This window comes from Capricornis sumatraensis, chromosome 9, assembly GCF_032405125.1.
Source record: "Capricornis sumatraensis isolate serow.1 chromosome 9, serow.2, whole genome shotgun sequence".
Classification (NCBI taxonomy): Eukaryota; Metazoa; Chordata; class Mammalia; order Artiodactyla; family Bovidae; genus Capricornis; species Capricornis sumatraensis.
The window spans coordinates 61766820-61788893 of NC_091077.1; the positions used below are offsets into that span (position 1 = coordinate 61766820).

Genomic DNA, 22074 nt, shown 5'->3' on the forward strand with positions numbered 1-22074 from the left:
GCCAAAGGAAGAAACTGAAACACACCTGGGCTCTAAGACTCCTCAAGGTCTGAGCTCTGTGTTTTAGAATAGTAAGACTGAATGACACTGTGCGCTGTAGGTGTGTGTGCTAAGTCACTTCAGTTGTGTTCTGCTCTTTGTGACCCTATGCACTGTGCCTGCCAGGCTCCTCTGTTCATGGGATCCTCCAGGCAAGAATACTGGAGTGGGTTGCCATGCTCTTCTCCAAGGGGTCTTCCCGACCCAGGGATGGAACTCGCATCTCTTATGTCTCCTGCCTTGGCAGGTGGGTTCTTCACCCCTAGTAGCACCAGGGAAGCCAAGAACACTGTGCTACTGAATTTAAATATTGTAGGTGCTAAGATGGGACAGGGAGCCTCCCTCACTGGGTGGATCACAGAGGCATGTAGGAGATTGTCCTGTGGAAGCTGGGGTGGAGAACTGGTAGGGCCTGGGAGGCCTCTCAGACACTGGGATCTAACGGGCCTTAGATTGGGCCCTTTCACTGTTAGCACAAAATAAACAGGAGATGCAGAGGCATGTTACAGCAGACAACCAACAGCTTCATGCTGGCCCTCCAAGTCTGTCCCTACACCAGGACTGGGAGGCAGGTGTTGCTGCCCCCATCTTACAGAGAAAGCAGCTGTCAGGAAGATAAAGCCTCTTGTTAAGGATCCTATGCTCAGTTCAGTTCAGTTCAGTTCAGTCTCTCAGTCGTGTCCGACTCTTTGCGACCCCATGAATCGCAGCATGCCAGGCCTCCCTGTTCATCACCATCTCCTGGAGTTCACTCAGACTCACGTCCATCGAGTCCGTGATGCCATCCAGTCATCTCATCCTTGGTCGTCCCTTTCTCCTACTGCCCCCAATCCCTCTCAGCATCAGAGTCTTTTCCAATGAGTCAACTCTTCGCATGAGGTGGCCAAAGTTCTGGAGTTTCAGCTTTAGCATCATTCCTTCCAAAGAAATCCTTCAGAATAGACTGGCTGGATCTCCTTGCAGTCCAAGGGACTCTCAAGAGTCTTCTCCAACACCACAGTTCAAAAGCATCAATACATTGCAAAGGAAGAGATTTGAGTTCTGCTCCTTGATTCAAACCTCCTCTCAAACCAAACTCCACGTTTCCCACGTACAAGACTACAGCTGCAAAGGATCACGGAGGACACATTTTAGGTCAACTCCCTCTTGGTTTACAATACAAGAGAATGGAGATCCTCAACAGAAGTGATTGCTAAGGTCACAAGGAGTGCGCGTGACAAGCTGCACTCTCGGGAACCAAGACTCAGTTTCTTCTTTCCTGTGCAGCCTCCTGGGGAGGTGGGGGAGGGGCTGCCGCTGCCGGGGCCCTGGCGTTCCGGGGCGGTCCCTGGCGGCCGTGCATTCCACAACCACCCGGGCACGGCGAGCCGGGTGCCGAGCTGCGCGTGCCGGCCACTCCTGCGCGCTCCCGCCTGCCCGCGGCTCCGAGCTACCCGGCACGTTGACGGCCGAGGTCCGAGGGCCAGGGGTCGCATCCCGCTGCTGGAGCCCGCCGTCCCCAGGACATCTAGAGAAGCGTTCCAGCTGCCTCTGCCCCAGGAACTTTTCGCAGACCTGGCACGATCCAGCAGCGGCGGTGGCCGCGGGTTTTCAAAGCAGCTGCGCGGATCTCGGGTGAGTGGGGTCATCGGGTGCCGTTCGTCGGCTCCGGCTCTCGCGCTGCCTCTACCCAAGTGCCCCTCCCAACTGCCTTCTTTTTATCTCCTTTTCCCCCACTTCTCCCTCTTCACCACTTCTGCTTTTTCTTGTCTCCTTTTGTCCGCCCTTAAGTTCCAGCGACCTTTATCGGCGCTCGATCTTGGGCCTCCCCGGAGGCCGGAGCTCGTATGGGTGGGCTCCAGCCCTCTGGGAGGCAAGTCTGTTCCGCGTTTCCCTGCCCCTGCCTGTGGTCGCGGGAGGGAAGGGGGAAGCGCGCCCGGTCCTTGAGCAGGTTCTGCTCTCTCTTTGCTCTCCAGGCGCGGCGGCGGAGCTCGGCTCCCGGCCTTAGCGCACCCGCTGTGGGCGCTGCGCTGGCAGTTTGGGTCTTTGCACCCCCCAGAGCAGCAGGCTCTCTGTCTTACTTTTCTCAGAGCCCTGCGTGGAAGGCGCCCGGAGTTGGGAGTCAGGGGTGGTGGGTTCCAGCCGTGGTTTGTTACTAGCAGTTCTCTGTCTGTGAAATGGAGAAAATACTCTTTGCATTCCGATCAAATGAGAAAGGGAAAGTTCAAAGTATCTTGGAGACAAAGAAGCCTTCCTCCCAAGCTCCCTCCTGCCTCTTTATTTAGGGGTTGTTTCGACTGCCAGTTCTCCCGCACCGCTCACCCCCCTTCCACAAATTCCTTGAGGGTAGGCTCTGTCTCTCATCTTCAGCACCTGGCACAGGACGCCCAATACTGCCTACTGAGTGAAAGAGAGATATAAATCTTAAAAACCTCATGCAACTGTTAAGGCTGCTTTTTGGATTGAGTGGGCAGGCTGGGCTCTTACTCATGCAGGTCCACTTGTTTCTTCCTGACTCACTCGTTCTCGTCCTGTGTCACCCATTTATCTACAGATTCCCTCAAAGCTCTAGGCTGCAGCGGTGAGAGCCCCTCAGTCATTCGATCATGGAAGATTCCCTGATCATCTGCTAGGATCTGTGATCCCACTGTAGGGGATACATAGTCCAGTCCATAATCCTGCAGGACTGTGAAGGCCTGAGTAGGGGTGGGGGTGAGGGGTTGAGGTGGGAAGGACTGTTTCCCTGGGAGTCAGGAAACACTCTGAGTACCTTGAGGCGTTTCCATATCTAGACCTTGCCTTTGCCATCCCCGTAAAATAAGGGAGTGGAGGTGGAAGAGTTGGGTGTCTGTGGTTAAATGGGATGTGCTTTGGGGTTATATTCAGGCCACCCAGCAATCCTCTGAGCACATCTGAGACAGCCCAGCTGGGTTTCAGGACATCATGTACTTCTGTAGTAACACCCAAGAAAAGCCAAGGAGAAATGCTTCTCTGCTCTAGCCGAGACCTCGAGTTTCCAGCCGTCTAGGGTTTATGAATCATGCCATGGGGGTTATAAGTCATGCTCTATCAAATCTTCCAAACACTTGACCACTCAGAGCATCAGCACAGTGGGCTCCGCCGCAAAAAAAGGTCTGGGGATTTCCTGTTTCTGGCCCAGCCAGACAGTCACTGGGCTGTGGTGAGGTGTTTGAGACAGAAAACCGATCAGATGCTCTGGGGGCTGAGTATGGCTGGGTCACATATTGGGCTCTGGGGTGTCAGACTAAGGGGACAATAAGAGGTAGGTACAACCTTAGATGCTTTCCCAGCCATATTCTGACCCTTCTTTTAAGAAGAGTGCTTCTGCTGCTTCTCCATGAAAGCACTTCTGTTTCTTCTTTTATGTTTTAATAGAAACCCAGAAAATATTTCCAAGGACAGAGGATCTTTATCTTGACTGTCTTACACTGTCGCTATTGGCAGTGGTATCAAAGACAGGCACATGTCCTCCCACTCACAGTTTATAAGAGTAAACACTAGTATTACCACACCCTGCTGACCTCTGCCTGGTTGGCCAGGTAAGCTGAATAATGTAACAATAATAATATTTGTTGTTGTTTAGTTGCTAAGTTGTGTCCGACTCTTTTGTGACCCCATGGAGTGTAGCCCGCCAGGCTCCTCTGTCCATGGGATTTCGCAGGCAAGAATACTGGAATGGGTTACCATTTCCTTCTCAGAGGATCTTCCTGATCCAGGGATCGAACATGCATCTCCTGCACTGGCAGCGGATTCTTTACCACTGAGCTACCTAACATTTACTAAGTGCTTGCTATCAGCCAGGTATTATTCTAAGCATTTTATATGTATTAACTCATTTAGTCTTTCAGTTCAGTTCAGTTCAGTTCAGTTGCTCAGTCGTGTCCGACTCTTTGCGACCCCATGAATCGCAGCACGCCAGGCCTCCCTGTCCATCACCAACTCCCAGAGTTCACTCAGACTCACACCCATCGAGTCAGTAATGCCATCCAGCCATCTCATCCTCTGTCATCCCCTTCTCCTCCTGCCCCCAATCCCTCCCAGCATCAGAGTCTTTTCCAATGAGTCAGCTCTTCGCACGAGGTGGCCAAAGTACTGCAGTTTCAGCTTTAGCATCATTCCTCCCAAAGAAATCCCAGGGCTGATCTCCTTCAGAATGGACTGGTTGGATCTCCTTGCAGTCCAAGGAACTCTCAAGAGTCTTCCTATGAGGTAGGGATCATCACTGCATCCATTTTATAGATGAGGAAACTGGGGTCCAGAGAGAGTAGCTCACACATATCACACAGGAAGTAAGTGGCAGAGCTGCAGTTTGAACCCAGGCAGTTTGGCTTTGGGGCCTATGCTCTGAACCTCATTGCAATTGAAGGGATCTAGGTTCAGATCTTGCCTCTGTCAATTACTTACAGGGTGACCTGGGGGAGTTAATTGAGAATTTGGCAGCCTCTTGACCAGTGAATCACGAGGCCCCCTAGTATCAGTTCATCTCGCTTATAGACAGTGAACCTCAACTGAGAGTGATGTACATCTGGTGTAAAGATTAAGAGTTAGGGAACCAGGAAGGGTAACAGGTCAGAATTATGACTTCTTGGCATATCAGAAAGCAGCAAAACAGATCCAGTGACTAAACTGTGTACTTCAAACTACTTAGTTGTGTGCACATACAGCTTCATTATTTTGGTGATTTGGATCCTGGTAGGCTAATTGGGGCATGTGAATTGCTGATGACCCACTGCATAGGATAGGATAGGAAAAAAGACATGGAGGAGGGAGACAAAAAGACAGAGAAGACAGCAGGGCTCCCCAGATCAGTTACGATCAAGATGACACGTCTGGCACACACATCTCTCCCCCTAACTCCCTGCCTCAGGCTGACACTGATACTCAGGACTTTTCAACAAACCTCTATAGGGAGGGAAGATCCTTCTTAACTTGGTGCTCTGGCCTCCACTGAGGGACTGTGAAGCATCTGTCTAGCCCTCCCAGACTTCCCGCTTCCTTCTTCTTGGTCAGAGAAGTAACAAGGGGGCAAAACAGGAGACTTTTTTCTCTTTGAGTGCCCTGGTGGCACCTTAGGGAACATCTTGGGGCTGTTTAAAGATTCATCTCACTTTTCCCTCACTCTTTTCTAGATTTTCTTGAATGGTTTTCAACCCAGCGCCATCCTGACTGGGGCAGGGCTCTAGGGGCAGCAGAGTCAGCCTTTGAGAGCTGGCCCTTTAGAGGTTACCTTGTCCATCCTCTCCTATTGACCTATGGGAAACTGAAGCTCAGTTTGAAAGAGGAAAATACTCAGGATTGCACCCTGCATTCATTTTCTAGCTGTAACAAATCACTACAAATTTAGTGGCTTCAAATATATTGTAATACAGTTCTAGCAATCATAGGTCTAGTATGGGTCTCCTTAGAGTAAATCAAGGCATCATCAGCTTGCGTTTCTCTCTGGAGCTTTGAGGGGACTTGGTCCCCGGCTTATTTGAGTTGTTGGTAGAATTCAGTTCTGTGGTTGTAAGACCAAGGTCACTGTTTTCTTGCTGGCTGCAAGCTGAGGGGCATTCCCTGCTTCTCAGGCCACTGGATTCCTTGGCTCATAGCCCTCTTTCTCCATCTTCAAAATAAGCAACAGTGAGTCAGATCCTTTTCCTATCATATTTCTCCCACTCTTCTGCCTTCCTTTTCACTTGTAAGGATGCATGTGAGTAGACTGGGTTCACCTAGATAATGAGGCTAATCTCCCCATCTCAAAGTCCTTAACTTTAGTCACATCTGTCAAGTCCCTGTGCCTGTTCTCTTGGCTCCTCCCTCTGAGTCACGCTTCCTTGTTCATATTCAAGGTTTTGAGGACCGGGACGTGTACCTCTCTGTGGGGTCGTCTTTCTGTCTACCATATACAGCGAGGCCCACTTTAGGAGAGTGGCTTGTTCTGGATCACACATCTTGGCAGGAGATTTCCACCACTGTGGTGCACTTGCAGCTCTATCAATGACACCCCTCTTCCCCCCAGCCCCCCACCAGTCCACCTCATGGAGAGTCTCCTTTGTCAGCCCAGCAGCAGCAGGCACTTAGTCAGTGGCAAACAGCAGTGATGGACGGTGGAGGCTTAAACAGGATACTGTGGATTTGGGCCTGGGTTTCTCCTCTGCTGGCTCCCTGCCGATTTCTAAGACTCTGTGATTGGCTGGGTCAGATGGTACGTGCAGTCGTGAATAGCTCTGGCTTGATTTCTAAAGTCTTTGAAATATCTTGGTGTTTTTCCATTTTTCCAGCCACAGAAGAGCAGATAGAAACTCAGGCAGGGAATAAGTCTTTATACTGTTAAGAATTTTGAAGGCAATAGAAGCCAATTGGGGTAAAATGAGAACAGAGTTCTCCCCAGAGACCTGGGGTCATTGGAGAAAGTCCTCTGGTTTGATTTGTTTCACATTTTTGATACTTGTGTGTCCTGCCCATTCCTTCCTCTGGCCCCTTTCTTTAGAACAAAGGTCCCTGGTGAAACGGACTCCTTGCTGAGTTGGGAAATGCTTGAGGCTAACTATAACACTGTTTCCAAGAGTAAATATGAGGCTGGGATGGCCATTTCACACTGGACTTGGCATGAGGACTCCCCTCCCCTTTTATCAGCCTCCCTGTCCTCTTAAAAGAACAGTGAGAGAAAACTCCATATTCTGGGCAGCAAGCCCCCAACCCCTACACCTACAGCAATGCCCAGCCCCTGAGCTCAAGGAATTGAAACTTGAATTTGAACCATCAGCCCAAGCAAGTCGGGAAGAGGGAAGTCTAGAGGATATTACTCAGAAAGGCCAGTGCTAGTTCATTTAGTACATAGAGGGTGAACTGGGAAAGAAAGAGGCCCCATAATCCTTTGGGAATGTACAGAGATCAAATCAGAGGGTGTCATTTTATTTAAAAGATAAGGTTCTGACTTTAAGGTCGTTGAACAGGGGTAAGCATCCTTTCTGGACCTCCCCGACTAAGTTCCAGGAGTTAAGTCAAATCTAATGTTCCCCAGCCTGTCCATATTCATTTCTTTGTCAGTCTTATATTCATCGGACACTTACTGTGTGCTAGGGCCTGTGATGGGTGCTGAGGGAACAGCAGTGAAGGAGAGACTTCTCTCTTTGTATTTGCTTCTTCTCTCTTTGTATTTGCATTTGAGTCAGCAAAGATGGCCAATAAAAACAAACAAGCAAACAGGCTAATCTGAGGCTGTGAAAAGTGTGTGCAGAAAATAAAACAAGGTATGAGACAGAGAATGGCTGGTGGATGAAGGTGGTAATTTAATAGAGAGGGTCTGGAAAGGCTTTTTCAAAGACGTAATGTTTAAAAGTTGAGGTCATGGTCATTGAGACGCTGCATGTTGAAGGGAAGATCTAAGATGATCCAGTGCATTCTAGGAAGAGCGAACAGCAAACAAAAACGTCTTGAAATGGGACCAGCCCTTGGGATATAAGTCACTGGGTAGCCCAGCTACTAGGTGGCCAGTGGGATCCCTTCTTGGTACTTGAGTTGCCCTCTCTGTCTGGCCTAAATGCTTCACTCTTTTCTGACAATCTCACCAGCTCTTTCTGAGGGTGGAGCCTCAGGAAGAGGTGCTGTGAACCAGGCCATGCAGGTAAACCCCCTAGTCCACTGCCTGTGAGCCATCACCTTGTTGTTCACATTCTGCAAGATGCTTCAAGAGATTCCTGCAGCTTCAGTGACTCAGAGCTGGTTCTAGCGGCCTCCTCTGTGGCCTCCGTGTCTAGTGGAAAGGAAACACCAGCACTTGGTGCTCAGTCAGAGCTGTGGAATAAAAGTCCACACCTTCAGGAAGTCCCCTGCCTCTATCTGCCTTTTCTCCCACTGTGGCATAATTAAGCTTGAAGCAGCAGGAAGTCACTTCTTTTATTGTGTTCTTCCTTGGAAAACTCCTTGGTGGTAAAACCGGTTGGATAGCCATTGGCAGTCATTCAAAAGTTCACTGTTAGCTGCAGTTCAGATGTGGAGAGTGTGCATTTCCGGTGGAAAGTTAGAGATGGGAAGACATCAAAGGCTGTTTGTTTATGAAACTATCACTGCAGTTTCTTGATCAGACACAGAGCAGTCATGGTGCCTAAACTAAGTGGTAGGGGCCACTGAACTTTGTGTGACTTTACAAGCTGTGGTCACTAGCTCAGTTTAACATTTATGAAGCCCTTACTGGTGGCTCAGACAGTAAAGAATCTGCCTACAATGGGGGAGACCTGGGTTCGATCCCTGGGTCGGGAAGATCCCCTGGAGGAGGACATGGCAACCCACTCCAGTGTTCTTGCCTGGAGAACCCCATGGACAGAGAAGCCTGGCGGGCTACAGTACACGGGGTCGCAAAGAGTCAGACGCGACTGAGCGACTAAGCACACACACACTACTGTGTACCAGGCACTGTCCAAGCAAGTGCTTTGTACGCATTAGCTCATTCAACTTCCATGGCATCCCCATGAAGAAGTTACTATTATTAGTTAATATCATTCCCATTTTTACAAGCGAGACTGGAGCTTTTAAAGGTTAGGTTTCCTGCCAAAGCCAGTAGCACTACATATGCTCCCAATATACCAAGTAACTCATCAGCTCTGGGCTTTGTTGATGATGCTTTTCTACTAACCCTGCCTTTCTCCCCGTTTCTTTCTTTTGAACTCCTACATATCTTCATAGTCCATATCAAAAACCCCCCTTTTGGGTGAAGTCTTCTATTTCACATAGACAAAAACAAAGGCATGAGAATTAATATTTTTTTGAGCATCTGTTATTTTCTAGGACTCCATACATATTATCTCCTATTATCCTCACAATAGGATGTTGCAGGCCAATGCTTCTAATGTCCTTATTTGGAAGATGAGAAGACCAAGGTTTAGAGATTTTAAGTAACTAGCCCAAAGTCACATTTTTATGGGTGAAAAACAGAATTCAAATCAAATACTCTTTCTGCTTTTTTTCCTGTTTGGAGATGGCATATGGTTTTTACCTTCAGTCCACTTCTCTGCCTTTTATTGCAATTTGTGATTGTAATTAATGTCTTTTCCTCCAGAAGAGTGTGAGCTTCTTAAGGAAAAACACTGTATTTATCTCCACACCCACTCTCCAGTGTTAATCAGAGTGCCATGAATGTTTATTGAATTAGACTGAATTGCTACTCTACTAGTTTCATACTTGGACTGGAAAAATAGGTCAGATTAACCAACGCTGCTGCTGGTTGATTAAAAAAACATCTTAATATGGATTAAGCATCTATCAGCTTCTGTAGCATCTCAGATGGTAAATAATCTGCCTGCAAGGCAGGAGATTCGGGTTTGATTACTGGGTCGGGAAGATCCCCTGGAGAAGGGAATGGCAACCCACTCCAGTATTCTTGCCTGGAAAATTCCATGGACAGAGGAACTTGGCAGGCTACAGTCCATGGGACTGCAAAGAGTCAGACATGACTGAGCAACTAACACTTTTACTTTTAAGCATCTATCATCTTTGTTGATAAAATGAAGTACAGTCCAAGTTAGGGATATTACCAAACTCTAGCCAAAGCGGGTGAATATTTGCTTAGGCCAGAGAGTCCCTATGGTCAGGGATTATTAATCAAAGGACGAACATTTGTAGAGTGCTTACTGTTTGTCAGAACACTACTAAGTACTATATGCAATTATCTCATGGAATTCTCCTTAACCCTATAAGGCAGACTATTTTCCCATTTTTGTTTTCAGCTGAGTAAATGGAATCATTAGGAAGTTTAAGTGACTTATTCAAGGCAGATCAGCTAGAAAGTGGTAAATCTCTTGGATTTAAAACAGCCACATTTAAATCCAAGCCAACTGGCCTCCTAGTTTGGCCTTTTAACACTACTCTGTAGTCTGAGTGTTTCAGAAATATTTCCCTGCTGTTTCCAAGTGTTCTTTATACTTCTAAGAACTTCCGTCACCTTTACCAGATTACAGTAGTTTGAGAATTTGTTGATTTAAGAAATGTTTATTCAGTACCTATACCACTGAGTAGAGAGGGAAGGCATTCTGTGAGGAGAACTGTGCTGGGTAAAGTCAGTGCTGGGGAAGAACTGGAATCCAGGCAAAGGCCACTCCTCTCCCAGTTTTCAGCTTCTATGCATGTTGGCTTTCCCCTCCAGTTTGATGAAATCTCTTATTACAAGTAGGATTCTGGTGTCTCCCTGTCTTCTCTGATGTTCTTACCCATGGTGAGGAGTAAACAAGTTACAAGGTTTAGCGTTACCTTCTTCACTGGGTTGATTTGCATTTGGACTTTAAGTCAAAGAGATGAAACACAAAGGGTGGAATTATATCCGTGAGTGATTCTGACAGGACCCTGCTTTGCTTTTTAGGGGTGTGTCTGTGTGTTCCTGGAAAAACCACCTCACTGCCTCACCTTTGAGGAAGTTGCTTAGGACTCTGAGCCCAGAGTTTCCCCTAGGTGTTTACACAGTAAAAAGGTATAGTCAAGAAGCCCACGGAAAAGAGTATGGAGGTTTCTCAGAAAACTAAAAATAGAATTACTATATGTTTAGCAGTCCCACTCCTGGGCATATATCTGGACAAAACTTTAATCCAAAATGATACATGCACCCCTGTGTTCATAGCAGCACTATTCACAATAGCTAAGACATGGAAACAACCTCAGTGTCCATTGACAGATGAGTGGGTAAAGATGTGGTGAGTGAAGTGTGAAAGTTGCTCAGTCATGTGTGACTCTTTGTGACCCCATGGACTATATAGTCCATGGAATTCTCCAGGCCAGAATACTGGAGTGGATAGCCTTTCCCTTCTCCAGGGGATCTTCCCAACCCAGGGATTGAACCCAGGTCTCCCTCATTGCAAGCAGATTCTTTACCAGCTGAGCCACAAGGGAAGCCCCAAGACATAGTACATATATACAATGGAATACTACTCAGCCATAAAAAAGAATGAAATAATGCCATTTGCAGCAACATAGATGCAACTAGAGATTATCATACGAAGTGAAGTAATTCAGAAAGAGAAAGACAAATACCATATGATATCACTTATATGTGGAATCTAAAATATGACGCAAATGAACCTACCTGTGAAATACAAACAGACGGCAAACATAGAGATCAGACTTGTGGTTGCCAATGGGGAGGAAGTTGGGGGAGGGATGGAGTGGGAGGTTGGGGTTAGCAGATGTAAGCTGTTGTGTATAGAATGGATAAACACCAAGGTCCTACTGTGTAGCACAGAGACCTATATTCACTATCCTATGATGAAACCTAATAGAAAAGAATATGAGAAAGAATATATAGGTATAACTTGAATCACTTTGCTAGATAGCAGGAATTAACACAACATTGTGAATCAACTGTACTTCAATAAAAAACAAGGAAGGCTGGCTGGCTCTCATTCTGTATATTAGTTTATTCTCTATCGCTGCTTACTCCAACCTGATGCCCCACTGCCTTCTCCTGACTCCCATCTGAAATAGGATAGTGATGGAGATGAAAAAGAGCACTGCAAAGCTGGAGGCCTGCGTTGTCCCCTGAGTCCTGCCATTAAATTGCTTTGATGACCTTGGGTAAGTCACGCCCTTCATCTGTAAAATGGAAGGTAGTCTAAAGTCGATAGTGTCTAAATCCTGTGTAGATTTCTAGAATATCATTGGTGTGTAGAAGTTTCATCTCCAGAGAACAAACCCAGTAGGATGTAATATTGCTGTATTCGTGTTCTATTGCTGCCATCACAAATTTCCACACTTTAGTGGCTTAAAACATACATACACAATCTTAGTTTCCTTGAGTCAGGAGTCCAAATACAGTTTAGCTGGGTCCTTACAGAGATGCAGTCAAGATGTCAGCCAGGCTGCCCTGTCATCTGGGGGACCCAGTAGGGAAGAATCTGCCCACCAGCTCTTTCAGGTTATTGGTAGATTTGTTTCTTGCACCTCAAGGCCAGCAGAAAAGTATCATTGACCTAGGGAAGCTTTCAGCCTTCTTTTAGACTTCCACCTTATTAAGTCAGACCCACCCAAGGTAATCTTTCTGATTACTTTAAAGCCAGCAGTTCTGGAGCCTTAACTACATCTGCAAAATCCCTTACCCTTGTTATGTGACCTAACCTAATCACAGTGTAATTCCAGGGAACAGACTGTGGGAGCCATCTTAGGATTCTGCTTCCTGTCATTGTTTTACAGAAATAGCCTGTTTGGAGTTGTAACTGGAGCATATTCTTTCCTGAGTCAGGTCAAATGACTTAGCATATGAAATCAGTTCTAAAACTTACTTGTTCCTACACTAAAACTACCCTGCTTTGAACTTGCTTTTGGAACACAATATATTATGCTTCCCTTTATTCTTATATAATTATCCTCCAAGTTATTTTCTTCCAATACTGTTCATGAATATATAGCTATGCATTGTTGTTGTGTTAGTCGCTCAGTCATGTCCAGCTCTTTGCAACCCTGTGGGCTGTAGCCTGCCAGGCTCCTCTGTCTATGGGATTCTCCAGGCAAGAATATTGGAGTTGGTTGCCATTCCTTTCTCCAGGGGGGGGTCTTCCTGACCCAGGATTCAAACCCAGGTCTCCTGCATTGTAGACAGATTCTTTATCATCTGAGCTATTGAGATAATTTAAATTTAACTTGTTAGTTTTTCTATTTGAAATCATATATTGTAAAAAAATATTAATGTTAAGGAGTCATCTTTGTCCTTAGGTGATTCTTAAAATTATTTTGTTCCATCAATATGTGAGAGAGATGTATTGAACTCCCCCACCATAATTGTAAATTTGTCTATTTCTTATAATTCTGAGATTAGGTATATAAAAATTAAAAATCATTGAATCTTTTGGTATCTCTAGTTATACTTTTTACTTAAATGTTTACTTTGTTCAATGGTAAAACAGCTCTACTAGCTTATTCATGATAGATGGTATTTCTTTGTTTCCAATTACTTTCAATATTTCTGAACCCCTATGTGTCTCTTGTAAAAGCTATTTATATTTTTATATACTCTGATAGTTTTTGTTAGTTTTGGTTTAAATCTATTATGTACTTTCTGTTTGTCTCACATGTTCTATTCCCCTCCCCCACCCCACCCCCCACCCTTTCCCTTGTTTTCTCTGGAAATTATGTATCCATTTACTACTTTTAAATGGCTACCCTAGAGATTAAACGGAGAAGGCAATGGCACCCCACTCCAGTACTCTTGCTTGGAAATCCTATGGACGGAGGAGCCTGGTAGGCTGCAGTCCATGGGGTCACGAAGAGTCGGGGTCGAGAAGAGTCGGGGTTGCCAAGAGTTGGACACGACTGAGCAACTTCACTTTCACTTTTCACTTTCATGCATTGGAGAAGGAAGTGGCAACCCACTCCAGTGTTCTTGCCTGGAGAATCCCAGGGATGGGGGAGCCTGGTGGCTGCTGTCTATGGGGTCGCACAGAGTCAGACACAATTGAAGCGACTTAGCAGCAGCAGCAGCAGCAGAGATTACAATAAACATCCTTAATTTCACAAAGTTCAGTGTTACTGGTTATTTTGCCCTTTCCCAGAAAATAAGAACACTTTGATTCTGTTTCTTCTCCTTATTTATTATTATTGAATATTTAAATTTTCTATTTTATCTGAAATTTTATTTCATCTTAATTCTCAGTTATTTTTGTTCACTTTAAAGAAATCATTGTTTTCTAGATTTCATTGTTTCTGGTGAGATGTTAGCTATCAGTCTAATTGGTTCTCACTTGAATATAATCTTTTCTTCTCTTTGTCTTTGATTTTCAGCAGGTTTACTATGATGCACCTAACTATGGATTTCACTTGATCTAACTAGAACTTTATAGTGCTTCTTGAGTTTGTGAATTCATATCTTTCATCAGCTTTGGAAAATTCTGCCATTTCTTACTGTAATGTTTTTTTCTTCCCCATTCTGTCTTCTCTCTTTCTGGGACTCCAATTACATGGAGGTTGTATTGTGTCACTGTTTCCTCTATACCCCTCACCCAGTTTATTTTTCATCCTGTTATTTCCCTGCATCATTATATTTTTTTCCCTCTGATCCTCCAGTTCACCACTTCTTTTTTCAGCTATGCTTCATCTGCTGTTAAGCCCATTCACTGAATTTTTATATTCAATTATTGTGTTCTTCAGTTCTAGAATTTCTATTTGGCTCTTTTAAAAAAATCCGTTGTGTTCTTTTCTTATAGTTTTCAGTTCTCTGTCAAAATTCTCAATCTTGTTTTATTTTCTCCTCAAACATATTAATCAAAGTTACTTAAAATGTGTGTGTCTCACAACTCCAATATCTGGAGCCCCTGTAAGTCTTTTTCTATTGTCTGTTGTTTCTGATGTTTCCATTCTCGTTGTTTTGTCTTTTTTCACTGCTACTTATTTTTAGTTATGACTGGACATTATATTTGAATAAAAGTTTGAATTGTGCTGTTATCGCCTCTACAGTGGATATGAGTTTGCTTCTGCCAGACACCTGGAGGTACTAGCAATCTAGAACAAGCTTAATTCAGTTTCAAGGACTGTGATGATTCAAAGCTGGGTTGCAGTCTTGGGGTTTAGTATACTTCTTGTTCACTCTTAGTACTAAGAGTGCTCTTTGAAGTCCAAACCCAGAATGCAAGGGTTTTACTCTCTCTGTCTTGGCAGTCTTATACTCCTGAGTCTGTCAGAAACACTGTTAGTCTCCGTCCTTCACTGAAGGAGATGCTGCTGCAAATACCAGGCTTACCTCCCTGGATTCGTCTTCTCCCAGATCTTAGCCTGGTAATTCTTCATTAGTTTGCTATTTCTTAGTGCCTTTGAGCAGATTTTTTTTGGTCTAATTTTTCTAGTTGTCCTCAGGAAGAAAACAAGTCAAAATTATCTACCTTGACATTACCAGAAGTGAAAATCCTGATCTTTACAGATTCTGTCTCTTTTTCTTTTTCTTTAATTGAGGTATAATTGGCATATAATGATATATCAATTTCAGGTGTACAACATAAATGATTCACAGTATGTATATACCATAAAATAATCACCACAATAACTCTAGTTACCATCTGTAACCATACAAAGTTACAAAATATTTTTTGTGATGAGAACTTTTAAGATTTATTCTCATCTCTTTTCAAATGTGCAATACAATATTCTTGACTATGGTTACCATGCTGCCTATTTTTTAATCAATTTTTTTTGTTGAGTTGTATGAGTTCTTTATATATTTTGATTACTGACCCCTTGTCAGATATATGCTTTGCAAATATCTTCTCCCATTTAATAGGTTGCCTTTTTATTTTGCTGATAGTGTCCTTTTCTGTGCAGAAGCTTTTTAGTTTAATGTAGTCCCACTAATTTATCTTTACTTTTGTTGTTCTTGCCTTTGAAGTCAGATCCAAAGAATCCTTGCCAAGACCAGTGTCAAGGAGTTTACTGTCTATGCTTTCTTCTAGTTTTATGGTTTCGGTTCTTTAATCTACTCTGAACTAATTTTTATATATGGTGTAAGATACTAGTCTTGATTCTTTTGCATGTGGCTGTCTAATTTTCCCAATGCCATTTGTAAAAGAGACTATCCTTTCCTTATTGTATATTCTTGCCCCCTCTGTAGTAAATTAATTGACTATATATGTGTGGGATTATTTCTGGGCTCTCTATTCTGTTCCAGTGATCTGTGTGTTCATTCTTATGCCACTGCTATTTTTGTGTGTGTGATTACTGTGATTTTGGGGCTTCCCTGGTGGCTCAGACAGTAAAGAATCTGCCTGCAGTGCAGGAGACCCGTGTTTGATCCCTGGGAAGATCCCCTAGAGAAGGAAATGGCACCCCACTCCAGTAGTCTTGCCTGGAGAATCGCATGGACAGAGGAGCCTGGTGGGCCCCAGGGGCCCTAGACAGAATTACTAGTCCTGATAGTGCTCAACCAAAAACCACATTGCTCTATCAGAGAGGTGAAAGTTACTTGTGGGGGAAGGGAGTCTCACAGTTGAAAGGTAGATAGCACAGATGAGACACTTTGAATTCAGTTATTCTAATACTTCTGACTTGTAGAAAATTTTAATTTATGAAATTTATATATATATATGTATAAGTATATATATATAGTTGGCACTAGAAGATTTGCCAGATGATAGAATTGACTGGAAGGATTATTATTATCTTGTAAACAAACTTTCAGTTGCTTAAGAAAAACAGTCCCAGGAGTAAAACTTGATGTTTCAGAATCAGGCAGCAGGGAACCTGCACTTTCCTTCCTAGTTTGGACCAAATAGACTACTACTTGATAGACGGGATGAATATTCTACCTTTGGAGAAAGTACAATGCTTTCCTCCTTTGAAGGAACTACAATTTTTTACTCTTTCACTTAGTCTTGTTAGTAGATACAAAATAGTCCTTTTCGGTTTCTTAACTTTTCCACTGAATTGTCTAGACCGCTTAAGTTTGTGGTCTAAAGTGGAGCCAGGGTGTCTCCAGGTCACAGGGCAGGTGGCGTAGGGCCTGGAAGACACCCATGATTGACAATGCAGTAGCTTCTTTGTCCGTTCAGGGTGACTTTAACATAGTCTTTTAGACAAACATTGAATATATGTTAAAGTTCATCTTTCATTAATGAGGTAAATAGCAGATAAAGTATGCCAGTTTGAGTTAACAAGAATTTAGGCCTGCCTGCTGTTCTGCCTCCCATGGTCATAAAAACATTGTTATCATTATTAATCAATGATAAGGTTAAATTTATGACATGGTTTGTGCCATTTCCTCTGACATGACCTATTAATCAGAAATCACAAGTAATATATCTGCATAGCAAACAATGAGCTTGTTGATCTATAGTTACTCGTTAGATGTATCAAGAAACAGTTTTACATCCTCACAAGGCGCCAATCACCCAGATGCCAGAGGTCAAACAGAAGTCAGCCAGCAGCAGCTTAGCTGAGTTCTGCTTTTTCTCAGGTAAAGTTTTCTAGCATGCCATTAATAGTGCTGAACATATGGTTTGTGTAGTTCCTATTTGGGGGAAAAATTTTTTTTCTTTCACAGTGGGGAGAGGTGGAAGTGACTGGAATCTCTGTTACGTGGGAGGGAACAGGTCATCAGAGAACACGTGGGAGGACTAAGAGGATTGAAACAGGGAGATGGAGCTCCCGGTGCCCTCTGACACTTGGCCACGTGTACGTCCAGCCTTAGAGCCCTGGAACAGTGGCTCCAGAAGGGTCCTCAGAGAGCATTACAGCCTGTGGCTTTCAGTCTGTGTTTTGAGAAGCCCAAGGGGTCAAGGAGCAGCTAAACAGTTCTGCTGTACCAAGTGAGCAGGCTAGCTGGGAAAAATTATGTTCACAGATTTTTTCAGTTACAAGAAAAAAAATGACTTCAATTTCATCATAAAATGTACATTTTGGTGTTACGGTTTAGTATTGCTTTTAGTTTGAATTGTATATATGAAGGGGGTGGGTGGGCACCCTAATGTCTAGGGTTTAATGTCTGCTCTAAGGATATTTATTCAGCTCTGCTGATGGGATAGGACCCCCAACCCACTCTCTGGGCCCGCCCCAGCAATCTAGAGCAGCTCCAATTTTATCTGTTTTTGTGTTTGGGTTTTAAACAATTTCATGTGTGAGAAAATAATAGTGGTATAGTCTAGAATACAGATTACAGACAGAGTTTCTTTTATTCATCTATTTGTTCTGATTTGTTTCAGTTAGGATCAGTGATCTGATCAGATTTAGGTCTTTGAGTGATTATTCTGGAAGGGGGTGGGCTTGAAGTTGAGGGAAAACCTCAGGACCTCCGTTTTGCCACCTAGGAAACATGGCTGATGCTAGCTAGCTTCAGTGGGTTTTGGTTGTGGATCAGCCTTGGAGCTCAAGTTCCTGTAAATGACAGGTTTTCCTTATGAAAATCAGCCAGGGAGATTATGTGTTCCTGGCATCTGGAGTTCCAGAGACTGTTTGATGTTAATGGGTTTACTGGAAAGGGCTTTTGTGGGGTTCTTTTGGCCCAAGGCAAGCTAGCTATTGATGTAATCAGGAGACCACAATGGATGATTTCCCCCACCCGGTCTCTCTTCAACAGTGTGCTTCTGCTGTGACTCACGCTTCAGTACCTTAGACCTTGTTTCTGAGGCTGAGGCAGGGCCAGCCTGTGCCTCTTCCTCCAAGGCCTGATAATCCCCCTGCCTAATAATCCAGTGGCCTGGAGAGCCTTGCCAGAGGCTTCTCCTCCATCCTAGAACTTGCCCACATCTGTCCAGACTGACTACAGAGTACAGAGGAATCAGTTCCCACAACATGGGGCTAGGAAGAGCTGTAGAAGCCATAGAGATCATCTCGTCTAGGGGTTCCCAAACCCAGCTGCACATTCCAATCACCTGGGAAACATGGGGAACAAGGCCCCTCTGGAGTCTAATTCATCTGTAATGGGACCTTGAATCGACATTTTTTTAAACTGTCCTAAGGTGGTTTTCACTTAGCACGGTTTATGGCATTTAGTGACTTGGAACAATGCATGGTGTGTAGCAAGCACTATATATTTGTTAAATAAATGAATGAAAATTGTTGCACGGTAGTCCATTATATGGATATACTCTACTATATATGGCTACTTCTGTTGTGTTGGTCTCTATAGCAAATGGTGCAGAAACAAACTTCCTGGTGTGCATGTCTTGGAGGCTGTACCTTGGGTATGGTAATCAGTAAACTTACTTAACACAACCACAGTAGGCATGGAGCCAAAAAGCATTAAAAAGGAAAGGTAACTGATGCAAGTAGAAGCAGGAAATAGGACTGAAATTGGGAGTTTTGCCCAGGACCTTGAATCACAGAATTATAGATCTTTTAGATCTAGAAGGGACCATAGATTGTTCTAGCCTGTGAATCAAAAAGTTTGGGGACAACTGATTTACGTCGTTTAGCTGCAAGTGAGGGAAACGAAACTGACACTGGCTTCAGCAAAACCAGAGCATTATTCGCGTATATACCTGGGATGTCCTTTGCAGATGCTGTCAGATTGGCTGGGCTGGGGCGCTCACCTGAGGCTGTCAAGACTCCACTTCTCTTTCCATGTCTAGGACATGCTCTCACATGTGGGTGAGATAGCCCCATGCCCATCCTTTCCAGACTCACATCCTTTCAATTTAGCAGTCCCACTAGAAAGAATCATCTTTCTCAATAGTTTGTGCATAAAAGTCCCAGGAGGACTTTGGTTGACCTAGCCCGAGTTATTTGCCTATCCCTGAATAGAGGCTTTGGAGATTTGTAATGGCCAAGCTTAGGTCACAGTCTTTCCCTGTGCTCAGGTGCGTGCCTTAACTAAACCACACAGAAAAGGTAGGTTCTCCAGAAAAGAGGAGGTTCTGTTACCAGAAGAGGAGAAGGGGTGCAGGACCAAAAACAACAAGTTTTCCACCTTACAGATGAGGGAACAGTCTGGTGGTATGATAGTTTAATAGTTCAACATGGAGGCTCTGGAGTCCTACTCATCTGGCTTTGTTTCCTTGGGCAAATTAACTACGTCTACACCTTTTAAGGCTTTAGTGTCTTCATCTCTGAAGTGGAAATAACTGAAGATAAAGGCCAATAAATAAAAAAAGCACGATGATAATAGTCCCTACCTCAGAGGGTTGGTGGTTGAAGTAAGGACTGAGTGAGTTAATACACATAAAGTGCTTAGCCTAGGGCCTGGCATATAGGAAGCCCACAGTAAATGAGGCTGTTATTATTATTAATCAGGCAACATCAATAAGTACGCAGCAGCTGGTAGGTGACCTACCTTCTGACTCCTAGGGCAGGTTTCTATCCAACTAGGGAGGCAGCGAGAAGGTACAGAACAGTGATTTGCTCTTTCCTGTTTGTTGCAGAGTGAAGCAGCATGGAAGCCACCAGCCAGATCCCCATGGAAGTTGTGCTCCCCAAGCACATCCTGGACATCTGGGTCATTGTCCTCATCATCCTGGCCACCATTGTCATCATGACCTCCTTGTTGCTGTGTCCGGCCACCGCAGTCATCATCTATCGCATGCGATCCCATCCCATCCTGAATGGGCCTGTCTGAGAACCTCCCAAGAGGGGTGGGTGAGGGATGAGGACAGCGTCCTGGCCCCCAGCATCTTCCCCTTTCCCAGAAAAGCAGCAGGGGGAACTTTGCAGCATGGACTTTGGAGCTCAACATGTGAGGAGACCTGAGTTCTGGCTTTGATTCTGCCACTGGCCAGCGGTGTGAGTTCGGTCCAGGGACCTAATTCCATGAGTTCCAGGTTCCTTATCTTCCAAATGGGGATCATGCTCCCTGCTGTCCTACCTCATGGGGTTGTGAGAACCCATGACCTGGTGGAGGTTAAAGCTTGTTAGTGAGCAGATTCACAGGTGTTAACTGTTGGACGTTGATCAGCTTTGAGGAACCATAGACCCTTATTACTGATGAGAGCCTTCAAGGTGGTGAGGGAGACCCTGGGGCAGAGCAGCCTTGCCAGTGACCCTCAGGTGAAATGAAGCAAAAGCACCCTGTCCTCGTTCCAAGAGACCAACAGCATGTAGCTCAATGTTTTCTTTGAGGTGCCACTCCCTTGAGTTTTCTAATTTGGGAGGGAATTAAGTGTGGCAGGGGGAGGGAGATGGGTGGATCTTCCCAGGACACCAGAAGCTCTGCCCCTGTGCAATCTGGAGGGGGCTTCACCATTTTTTGGCAATGACAAGGGATCTGGGGTGATGAACTTCATTTTGCATTAGATTTGCAAAGCTTTGACACTCAAGCAGTGCTGGCAAATGCAGAATGGCTGAGTTCCCTGGCCAGCTTTCAGGATCTCAGCCCCCATCCCCTGTGAGGCCCTCTGCCCCAGCTCCTGCATAACACATACTCCCTTCATTCCCCCCCACCAACACTACAACCATTCAAGGTATAGACTTATATTTCAAGAGATGTTCCCAGGAATTTGAAACTAACTCAAACAACACTGTTTATTTTTTAATGCTATGACTTATATTTATAGGTATAGAGAGATTTCTGTACTACTCAAGCTTTTTGGCCAAAACCAGAAGCATCTGGAGATTGGTTAAATTATGTAAGAAGATGGCACAGGTTATCAGGATATTATTTTGTGAAAATGATGCTTTTACTTTGATCTGATTTCATTGATGTACACGATTTCCAATAAAGTGCTAGAATGTAGAATGAGCATGTCTGAAGTCTTTCTTTTTAAACAGCACCTGTTAATCTCAGGAAGAGGATTCCACAGAATTTATGGCCTTAGGGACAGGTTGAATGTTGGAACAGAAAGGCAAAGAGGACAATCAAATCGACTTCCAGGAGTCTAGCTCATGGGTGAGTAGTTGTGCGGTTTACACAAAGAAATGCAGGGAGAGGAACAGATTTTGGAAGTCAGATGATGAGTTTAGTACTGGGTTGAGTATGTTGAGTTTCAGGTGCTTGTGATATGCAGGTGGACCCTTTCAGGATGCTACTGGAAACCTGGGAAAACTTTTATGGCTGGGATTATGTTTGGGGGGGAGTATCTGTGTATGGTAGGTATGCCCCCCACATACAGGGGGACAGGAACACCCAGGCAGAGTGCAGACTGGGAGGAGTGAGGCGCTAATGCAGTACCAGGAGGATGGTTAAGAGAGGAAGGGGAAGGGGGGAGGCAAAGCAAGGAGACTGAAAGGTCATGTGATATGAACTGACTATGAGAAGGATGCACCGTACTTTGTAAGTGAAGGAAGGATGGGAGGTTAGGAAGTGGAGACGGTGGGAACAGACAATTCTTTCCAGGAACAGAATGTAGTGTAGAAGTAACGAAGGAAGGGTTAGGAGAAAATGGTCAAGGAGGGATAGACAGGTAAGATTCTGATTGGTTTGCTCAGTACCTATATTCCAACATGCCTTCCTGGGTGGCAGAGGCTGGAAAGTGAAAAACTATACTGAATGTGGAAAACTCCCATTTTCCTAACTAAACTTTAGCCAGAGATTCATACGTGATTTGGTGATGGTGGTTTAGTTGCTAAGGTGCGTCCGACTTTTTGTGGTCCCGTGGACTGTAGCCCACCAGGCTTCTCTGTCCGTGAGATTTTCTAGGCAAGAATACTGGAGTGGGTTGCCAT

The 22074-nt window shown here is 44.6% G+C and overlaps 1 protein-coding gene across 2 annotated transcripts; it reads left to right on the forward strand.

Moving 5' to 3' along the window:
* Positions 1–1303: 1303 nt before the first annotated feature.
* Positions 1304–21099, forward strand: SMIM3 (small integral membrane protein 3). Of its 2 annotated transcripts, none has more exons than XM_068980556.1 (2): positions 1304–1653; positions 19839–21099. In XM_068980556.1, the coding sequence occupies exon 2, from the start codon at positions 19850–19852 to the stop codon at positions 20030–20032; it is 183 nt and encodes a 60-aa protein (XP_068836657.1). In that variant the 5' UTR covers positions 1304–1653; positions 19839–19849; the 3' UTR covers positions 20033–21099. The 2 variants fall into 2 exon arrangements, with proteins under 2 accessions (XP_068836657.1, XP_068836658.1); XM_068980557.1 differs by lacking the exon at positions 1304–1653 and adding an exon at positions 11512–11580.
* The last annotated feature ends 975 nt before the right edge of the window (positions 21100–22074 follow it).